Genomic DNA, 10,151 nt, shown 5'->3' with positions numbered 1-10,151 from the left:
GCTGCCGCTGTGCGGCCTCTTGCAGGGCTGGGAGAGTCCTGGGGGCCGGGGCCTTCTCTTTGGGGTCAGCAGGACCCTGCGGAGGGCGGCTGCAGCGGGATCTGCCGGTTCCAGGGCACAGGGTGCACTGACCCCCCCTTGTGACGTCGCGTGTGGCGAGGCCAGCCTGGCTCGTGCCTGGGGTCCTGCTGCGCACGCTGCGAGGTCTGCAGGGTCGAGCGAGGCTTCTCCTGTTGCTCTGGGTGCTCTGGGGCTGCTGTCAGCAGCACTCGCTGCCCATCCCAGAGCCATCACCAGTGTTTGCCTGGCCCTGCCCGGCTCAGGTAGACGCAGCGCATGACATGTGGAGAAACATTAAAAAAGCAGCAGAAAATCAAGGTGATGTAAACCTGCCCCAAAATCTGAATGCTACATATCCCGTCCGTCACGAGGCGAAGCGACGGGAAGGAAAATGGCGCTCCCGCGAGAACCGGGCGGAGGCAGCGGCGGCGGCTTTCCTCCGGCCGAGGGGCTGCGCCTGGTGGCGGCGGGACAAGAAGCTGCAGAGCACGGGCGTGCCGCCTCCACCTCCGCGTTGCGGGAAGGAACAAGGATGTCAGAACTGGAAAGAGGATGTTGATAAGAAAGATCAGGTACACCTTTTGCCCGATGTCGTAAACGTAACCGCAAGGCAGACACAGAGGTGCTTGGCTAATTGCTTGGAAGCGTATAAATGTCGTGTAATCCTTGTAATAAGCAATCCAGCTTGTACTCTACCTCTGGGTCCGTGCCTTCCATCCTCACAGTCAGGAGCACAGGCAAGCTGTTTGGTGCATTTAGACTGCTGCGAGGGGCCAGCTCCACCGCCTTGAGCACTGAACCTCGCCTGGAGCCCCAGCCACTTGCGGCTTTCCGCCCCGCTGCGGATGGGCTGGGGTGCGAGGGCCATGAGACTCCAACCGAGCACTTGGCTGGCCCCAGCAGCACCTGTACAAGTTACCGGCTGAGCCAGGCCTTGGGCGATGTGGCCTTTCCCCTGGCCATGAGCTGAGGTCCTTTCTTCTGGAGAAGCTGTGGCTCCCCCATCGCTGGCAGTGCTCAAGGCCAGGCTCGTCAGGGCTTGGAGCAACCTGCTCTAGTGGAAGGTGACCCTGCCCGTGGCAGGGGGTTGGGACTGGATGAGCTTTAAGGTCGCTTGTAACCCAAACCAGTCTGGGATACTATGATTCTGTGACATGAAGAGCAAAAGCTGCGTGCTCACTGTGCTCAGGGCTGTGGTTTCAGCTCCTGGAGGAGCTTACCAGAGCCACCTTCCTTTGCCAGGTACAGTGGGAGCACGTGTCAGTGGCTGAGGGTGGGAGTCCCAGTGTGATATCCAGCCCAGCCACATCCAGTCCTCTGCAGCTGGGCAGGGATCCTGGTAAGAGAGCCACGCTCATACCAGCCTTGGGCTCTGGGGCGTCGAGAGAGCTGCCTCTCCAAAGGACGGGTAGTCTCGTTGCCGGAAGGGTGCTGGTCCATGCCGCTGGCAGCTTTATGGCCACTTACAGGTGGTTTCATTTCCAGCCGCAGCAAAACTTGAGGGTAACTTCAGGACAACAAGCCTCCTGAGCGAGATGTAAAATGGAAAAGTTGAATCTGAGATGGTATTTCCGCCCCCTGGAGTGGTCTGAGGGGATGCCCCGGGGCTGAGGTGCAGAAAGAAGGTGGAAACAACGGAAAGGCTGTCCCGGACGAGAGAGGGGTTGAGGTGATGGGGGCTCCTGAGGGAAACACTGCTCCCAGATTTCCAGGAGCCTGCAGGTCTACATTAGCTCCAAATGAGAGGGGTTTCCCGTAACGAAAATGCTGCTCCCAGCCCTGTAGGTGGCTGCAGAGGTTCAGAGCTGCGGTGTGGGGAGGGTGCCTCTCCCTGAGGAGAGTGTGTGGGGCTGTGGAAGTGGGTGGAAAGGGCTGTGTGTGAAATAAAGGTTTTGGGAACCTGTGGAACAGTGGAAGGGGAAGGTTTGAGTGGGAGACGGTGGCGTGGGGTGGTTTTGGGGGTAACTGGGGAAGGGGCTTGAAACCTGGGTTTGAGGGAAAGACAAAGCGGATGGAAGAGCTGACCTGAACAAACAGCTTCAGGGAAGCTTCAAGCACAGCATGACTGGCCTTGCCTCTTCCCTGTGCATTTTGCAGGCTGCAGTTACCTTGATTATTGATAGAGTTCCATTTTTCCCACATGAAGGGTGAATATTGCTTCCCCAGACAGCTGTTACCTCGCAGTAGCCGGTAAAACACCAAGAAAGTATGTTCAGAGGAAGGAATGGGTGGGTCTTGTGGCTCAGCAGGATCCCCTTTAGCACCCAAGCTATTTTCATACCTTTGGGGTTCACCCCCCCCCCTCCCCCCCGCCTTGCTCTCTCCCCCTTCAACTTCCCCAGTTTGTTTCTTTATGATTTTTAAGGAAATTACTTAGGTTCGGTTTAGGGCATTCCTCCATCCCGGTTTGAGTGTTAGCCCGTTCCATCATCCTTCACTGTAATAACCGTATTTCGTGGTTTAAGCTGAGCCTGTAACCCAGAACCACACAGCCGCTCGCTCTTTCCTCTCCCTTCTTCCTCCCCCTGCTTCCCCTGAGCTCACCTGGTTTTGTCAAAGTTCATTCCTTGTTGGGATGATGGTCGGAGGGAAGTCAGGGTCAGTTGATGGTGACGTGAGGAGAGTTCTGCTGCTGCTGCTGGCTTTTCCCATGACTTTATTCTCCACTGATGATCATGACAGCACATTTCTTCTTTTCAAAGCCCAGAGTGGTGGGGATGGGCATCCAGCTGATGGGCTATAAAAGTGTTATATACCAGGCAACAGCATATAATTGAGTTCATTGGCTGTTTTCCCCCCAGACTGAATCTCCTTGAGGTACACACGGGAATTCCCCATCTTCCCCCATCACCCACCAAGTATATCCGGGTCCCTGAGCAAAAGCAGTCCCACGAGTGGGTCTGCCTTTACCTGAAGCAGGAATAACCCAGACCGTCTTCTCCAGCAAATTCTTCATGTGCACCACAGGAACTTTATCCCCTTCTACAGTATGTGAAAGTTCTGACTGGGCTGGGCCAGCCCTGTTGGCAGATCCTCTGGTGTTGACCAACCAGGTGGCCTTTGGTAAGTGTGTATCCCAATGCTTGAAAGTCCCACCACCCATTCCTCTCAGTGTAGTTTTTAACATCGTACCGTTCGATTTCCCAGAGGCTGGTGCATGGTAGGGGATGTGATATACCCACTCAATGCCATGCTCTTTGGCCCAAGCGTCTATAAGGTTATTCCAGAAATGAGTCCCATTGTCTGACTCAGTTCTCTGTGGGGTGCTGTGTCACCACAAAATCTGTTTCTCAAGGCCCAGGATAGTGTTCCGGGCAGTGGCGTGGGGCACGGCGTGTGTCTCCAGCCATCCGGTGGTTGCTTCCACCACGGTAAGCACATGGTGCTTGCCTTGGCGGGTTGGTGGGAGTGTGATACAATCAATCTGCCAGGCCTCCCCATATTTGTACTTCAGCCATCGTCCTCCATACCAAAGAGGCTTTAACCGCTTGGCTTGCTTAACTGCAGCACGTTTCACACTCATGAGTAACCTTGGCAATAGTGTCCATTGTTAAGTTCACCCCTTGATCACGAGCCCATCTGTATGTTACATCTCTGCCTTGATGGCATGAGGTGTCTTAGCAACAGCTAAAAACACCGGTGTGTTACCGCATTATTCTCAGACTAAAGTCAAAAACACACCACTGCACCAGCTAGTAAGAAGGATGAAAATGACTGCTACTGCTGAACCCAGCACACCATACTGATGAAGAGTCTCATTTGTCGGTTTTATGTGCGTGGTCTGGCTGTTGGGTGCCACTGGGATCCTGGCAAAGTGATCTGGGAGAAGCGGGAAGGAAAATATCCATGTCTGTGTGGTCTTAATAGTAATCAATCAGTGCACTGCGTGATATGCCTGCACTTTCTTGCTTCAGCAGGCGGCTTTAACCTCATTTAGGTCAGTGTGAATGTATCCTGGAGGGGTCATTTCCCAGATTTTCCCCCTCTGAAAGCTGGAAGATTTTGTCTTAGGGGGGATTTTTAACCTGAGAAGCAGTGAGACTAAACTGGATTGATTTAAGTGCTCTGGGACAGAGCAAAACAGAAAATAGTGCAAGGCATCGCTGCAGAGTTGATTACTTCTTGTGTAAGAGCCACTGCTTGGGGTTCATCTCCTTCTCCCCTCTGCATTAAACAGCTCTGAGCCCTGATGTTTTTTCGGCACTGGACCAGCTCGACCTTGGTGGGGTTCCAGCAGTGAAGATGAGTGGCATTGGTTGGTGTTGGCTGTGGTTGGAGAGAGAAACGCCCCCAAATGGACCCCAGTAACGTCCCCCCAGGTACAAAGGGCATGTGCCAGCCACTCTGTGGCTCTCAACAAGGTCCCGGCCTGGCCTCTCACGCAGGAATGACTCTTCCTGGTCAATCCTATGAAACATGCCTAATGATTGCATTTGATCCTGCCTACCCCTGCCTGTGTCTGGCAGCATCAGACCTGCAGCAGAACAGACCCTCAATGCAGGGAACGTGTAGCACAGGCAAGCCTGCTCCTCCACTCCTGGGGTTATCCCAGCTTTACTACGTTATTTTTCATGAGGATTCAAGAATTAACTGGGGAAATGAACTGGTGGCACCTTGTAAGCGGCGAGGAGAATCAGACAGGCCAACCCAATATGGGTGATAAGCAACTTCTACCTTATTTGTGACGCAGTTCACACATATATAGGAGTGGTATTCAGCCACTCCTTCTTGGCGCAACAGTATTGGTTAGCCCCCCCACAGCTTCCTCCACATTGTCCTCCCAGGTCCGGTCTCCGACCACCTGTGGGGGCCACCCCCTGCCTTGCTTGCACAGTCCTCCAGAACTCTATGGTCCTGCTCTTAGAGTCATTCTGCAACAATTCCCCCCTTTTTCTTTGTGCAAGCAAGGCATTATGGGTTATTCTGTTCACCTGTTTTATCACACAACTATAAACAAGTCTAATAGCTACGATGATTAACCTAATCATGATACATAAGTGCAATACTTTTAAACAGCAGTGTCTGACTCAACCTGTAATGCCCCGTGAAGACAACCATCTAGTTATTCTTAGGATATTGCTCATTTACTATTGCTGGGTAAGCTGAGCCAGGGTTCTCAGCTGTGCGTGCATCGAATTAACATAATCAGAGAGACTCATACAAGACATTCCATCAGACTCTTCACATCTATGTCCCTGTTCCAACAACAAAAGGTTCTGCAGTGTTGCATGTCTTACAGAGTCAACATTAAAACAAATCGGGAATTGCCTTCGATGTAGAATTGTCTGCTTAGCAACTCAGCAACCCAGTCTGCTTAGTTGAGCTGAAGCACTTACAGTGATTTGGCATATTATGATTGGATACATGTTTTGAAGACCCTTAGTGACTAACATATAATTGCTTAAACACAGCTGTGAGAACTCAACCTTGAAAGCTTGCCAACAGTCCACAGTTCTCATTAACTTGGTGAATTCCAGCCTCTTATCTTGCTTGCTTAAGCTTCTTCGGGCCTCCCATGGCCTTGCTGTATCTTTCAGGACTATTCAAAGTTTATGTACCACTTATGCATTCTCCTGTGAGAACACCGTCTCCACATCTTCCCCCTTTATGTTTTATATATGGTTTGGGTGGCTCTACTTGAGCAGGGGATCCGGGCTAAATTATATTTCCAACATACGCCAACTAGAGGCTGTCTGGGCCTGCCCCTTTTTTCTGCTGTATGGCTCTCTGATAACAGGCTGTATAGCTCTCTGATCCTTCACATCAAGGTCTGGCATGGCATGTGTCCCCACCGCTCCACGCCTGCTGGGTTGCAGCCAACAGCGGAGCTAAAGGTTCTTCTTGGTGGCAAACACAGAAGCCAACCCAGTCTTGCCCTTGATTGTGGTAGCAGGCATTTGGTCAGCCTCAGTCCTTGCACCTTGTTGTCAATGCACAGTTTCACCTGCTTCATCCAGTAACAAGTTGCTACTACAGCAAGGCACACACACATTTACATTAGCAGAGTAACTATTACAGGGTGCAGCAGCATGTTGAAGATGCTGATGGCAGTGAGGGACTAGCCAAAGAAATTTCTTACCAGTGGAATTCTCCCCCCCTCTTAAATTTGTTCCATCACCTGCTTTATAACACTACCATTGTATTAAAATTTTTCTAGCTTTTGCCTTAGCATTTTCTAGCAGCTACTGCAAATTTCCATACTCTAACATCTCTTTTACAAGTGACAAATCTATACAGTACAAGGTGCAGTTTCTTATTAGCACCTAGCTAGTAAATACAGGTGGTTTTATACACAAAATCACAACCTCTAATAATAGCTATTTTACAAGCACACATATTCAGGATGTTACTTTTCAGTTGCCCCCAAGTGATGTTTTGCAGTTATTTGTTCTTTCTCTTCCTCTATCTCATTCTGCTTGGGGTAATCACGGTCAGCTCCTGTAGCTGAGGCATCAGGTTTATCCATTCGTCTGTCCAGCTCATGGCAAGGCTTGACAAACTTTGCAGGCAGTCACCATGGACCTGTAGGCAGGAGGACACCAATATACCCCCTCCCCCAGGTTATCAGTTCTTCAGTTCTTGAGAAGTAGACGGGTTAAACAGGTTAAGTGCAGCATCATTACTCTCTCTCCCTCCCCCCCTCTTTTTAAGTCCCTGCAAAAGCCATCATTACTCCCACTACAGTCCCACGTACAGAACGTGGCACAAGGACCCTGTGGAGACTAACAGCAAACCAGCTCCGAGAAGCATCACTGCAGTGCGAGGTGGCAGGCTCAACCTTAGCGGGCGTCCCCGCAGAGGCTCTGCCTCCCCCACATCGTATGAGGCTTGGGCTTTTATACTGACCAAAATGCACACTCATTCCGACACAGGTGGCCAGCCTGTGCTGGAAGAAGTGGCCAGCAGTATCTACAGAGGTCTCCAAGGGTTGATAGAAACCTGGGCATACTTATATTTACCAACTTCTAGTACATGAGTATCACAGAGAAACTGTATGGGCTCCCCCTGTCAGTTGCAAGAAAAAATCATAACATATACAGCTTGAGTATAAGAGGATTGTAACGCATACGTGGTCACTGTTTGTCAGGCCTCCTTAACTATTTTGAGATCAAGAGCTTCCCACTCTTTAGCCCCCTGCTGTGTAGTAAACACAGGATATGCAAAGATGCCCATTGCAGAAAATTCCCCGGTAATGTTCACCTCTTTGATTATCCATTGTTACAACTGAGCGTCTCCAGGGCCAGTAAGTCTGAGCAGACCCACCCGGGAGACGAAGAGTCAGGGTCTGGAAGCAGAGGATATAAATCTGGCTCGGATTCAGGGGATTCGGGGGCTGATCCTGCGCCGAACTCGGGGTCTCCGTTGCTCGCAGCTGTGTCTTTCTTATCAGATGTATCTCGTTCGGTATGTAGCCATCTGCAGACCTGGCTCCTCCGTGACTGAGTTAAAAATTTTTTCACTCTAGGGCATAGTGGGTTGGAGAGGCTCGCGGTTCCTTTAAATCTCCCGCTCGCGCATGATCCCTATTTTCTACTGCGTGCTTCAAAGTGGCGCCGCAATCGATCCGGCGCCGAGGCACCGCCCTCTTTCTTTCGGATTCCTCGGCATTTATCATACGTATACCTTCTAATATACTTTCTCTGTCCTTTTCAAAGTCCCTACTTTCGGAACTGGGGTGGTGGGGGAGCAGGGGGTTGCACCTCCTCCGCGGCACCTTCTGATGGAAGGGGAGAAAAGGAAGGGGGTGGGGGTGGGGGGTGGGGGGAAACCCTGTGCTCCCGCGAGTTGGGGGGGGGGAACGAGTTGTAATCTTCCCCCGGTTTCAACCGACCGGGGACGTCTGTTCCTAGTTTCTCCGTTGCTACCGCGGCAGTTTTCTTTTCTGCCTTGTATCTTTTTATACAGTTCATTACTTCCCTCCGTGGTTTACCGAGTTTCTTTGCCTTTTTATAATCATTAAGCACTGAGTCAAATAGTTCATCACCAAACTTTCGCCACTCACTCTCCTCAAATATTGTATTAGGATCTGCAAAAAAAATCCCTTAGCCTTCCCTAGCCGCTAGACCTGCTAGCTGCTTTAGAGTCTCAGGCTCAATTCCCCGCTTTATAAAAAGCACTGTAAAAAGTTCAGGGCTCAGTTCCCCGCTCTTATAAAAAGCACTGTAATAAGTCCAGGGCTACCTCTCGGTCCATTTTCATGGCCAGCCTTTTCCGGATCATCTTCTTCTGGGTCGTCCTGTAACCTCGGTCTCCGGATCGGCCTCCCGACGCAGCAGTGTCTGGTTCGCCCCAGCGGCGGATTCCTTTCGGTTAGTCCGAGCACCCGGGTCCGTCACGCCACCGCAGCAGCATTGCCCGCGCTTCCCGGCCACTGCCGCCGGCGCCGCTCACTCGCCGTTCCGGGTCCCCGTCGAGCGGGGCCGTGTATCCGGGTCCCCGTTAAACCGGGGCCCTGTATCCGGGTCCCCGCTAGTCGGGGCCCTGTATCCGGGTCCCCGTCGACCGGGGCCCTGTATCTGGGTCCCCGCTAGTCGGGGCCCTGTATCCCGGGTCCCCGCTAGTCGGGGCCCTGTATCTGGGTCCCCGTCGACCGGGGCCCTGTATCCGGGTCCCCGTCGACCGGGGCCCTGTATCTGGGTCCCCGCTAGTCGGGGCCCTGTATCCCGGGTCCCCGCTAGTCGGAGCCCTGTAATCCGGGTCCCCAGCGACCAGGGCCCTGTAGTCTGCGTCCCTGTTCGGGCGCCATTTGTAAGCGGCGAGGAAAAGCAGACACGCTAACCCAATATGGGTGATAAGCAGCTTCTGCTTTATTTGTGACGCAGTTCACATATATATAGGAGTGGTATTCAGCCACTCCTTCTTGGCACAACAGTATTGGTTAGCCCCCCCACAGCTTCCTCCACATTCTCCTCCCAGGTCCGATCTCCGGCCACCTGTGGGGGCCACCCCCTGCCTTGCTTGCACAGTCCTCCAGAACTCTATGGTCCTGCTCTTAGAGTCATTCTGCAACAGCACCTAAAGACTAGATTTTATGGGGAGGAAAAAAAATATTAACGTAGGGACAGCATCTGCAACCAATGGGATTCACCTTCTTCTACCCCATAAATATTAATTTTGGCATTTTGAGCCTGTGTCGTGGAGCCAACATCATGGAGCCCCTTGAGAGGCAGGAGGGAAGTCTGCACTGGAGATGTGTCATGGTTTCAACCCAGCCGGCAGCTAAGGACCACGGGGCCACTTGCTCACCCCTGTTCTGTTCCCCTGGGTCAGCTGTCCTGTCTCTGCTTCCTCCTGGCTTCCCCTCCTCCCTGGCAGAGCATGAGACTCAGAAAGTCCTTGGTCAGACTAAACATTACTTAGCAACAACTAAAAACATCGGTGTTATCAGCGTCGTTCCGAGGCTAAAGTCAAAAACACAGCACTGCACCAGCTACTAAGAAGGAGAAAAATGACGGCTACTGCTGGACCCAGGACAGTAAGGAAACATTTTTCCTTGCTACCTGCAAGTGTAAACTCAACATCCCCAAGCTTTCATACACATAGCCCTTTACAAAATCTTAACTACTTCCATTGCCAGATAACATGCCCACCATTTTGGAGTCTGTCCTGGACTTCTGGGTGGCCCACTGCATGCTGCCTGGTGCTCTTCAGATACAGCCCAGCAAGGGTTCCCAGTCCCTCTCCCCCTCCTGTCTCCAGACCAGAGAGCACTGTCCCTTCCCTTTGCTGCAGCAGCAAGGGAGCACTGGAAAAAGAAGCGGGCAAGACTACTGGGAAAACGGTGACAAGCTATTCCGCTGTCGGGAAGGAGCAGTGCTCTCAAACAGCTGTGTGTGCAAGGCACTGCAGCAGGTCTGCATGTGCCTCCCTTGGGTGCTGTCCCCAAGCAATGGGGTGGTGCTGGCCACCTCCAGCCAGTGGCCCAGTGTCAAGGAGGAAGCCTCGGCCACGGGGCAGCAGTTCCAAAGGTGATGACCCGCAGAGAATGTCACTGTCAGCTCATTGTGATGTGTGCGGAGAGCTGACAGGGAAGCAAAGACCTACTGAGGAGGCCACTGCCAGTGACTGTGGCCACCCTGTGGGCAGAGGGA

General features: G+C 52.3%; 1 protein-coding gene across 1 annotated transcript in view; it reads left to right on the top strand.

Annotated features, from left to right (window-relative positions):
• Nucleotides 1-451: 451 nt before the first annotated feature.
• The window catches only part of LOC133274864 (adenylate cyclase type 10-like), a 28,276-nt gene continuing 18,576 nt past the window's right edge, over nt 452-10,151 (top strand). The window contains exons 1-2 of the mRNA XM_061464389.1: nt 452-594; nt 9,948-10,028. Coding sequence (XP_061320373.1) covers nt 452-594; nt 9,948-10,028 — 224 coding nt within the window. The remainder of the gene's footprint in view (nt 595-9,947; nt 10,029-10,151) is intronic.

The sequence above is a fragment of the Pezoporus flaviventris genome, unplaced genomic scaffold, assembly GCF_033815535.1.
Source record: "Pezoporus flaviventris isolate CSIRO_AGI_PZ_B2104156 unplaced genomic scaffold, CSIRO_AGI_Pfla_v1 ptg000002l, whole genome shotgun sequence".
Taxonomy (NCBI): domain Eukaryota; kingdom Metazoa; phylum Chordata; class Aves; order Psittaciformes; family Psittacidae; genus Pezoporus; species Pezoporus flaviventris.
Note: the sequence above shows the minus strand (reverse complement) of the source record. Positions and strands in the feature narration are given on the sequence as shown.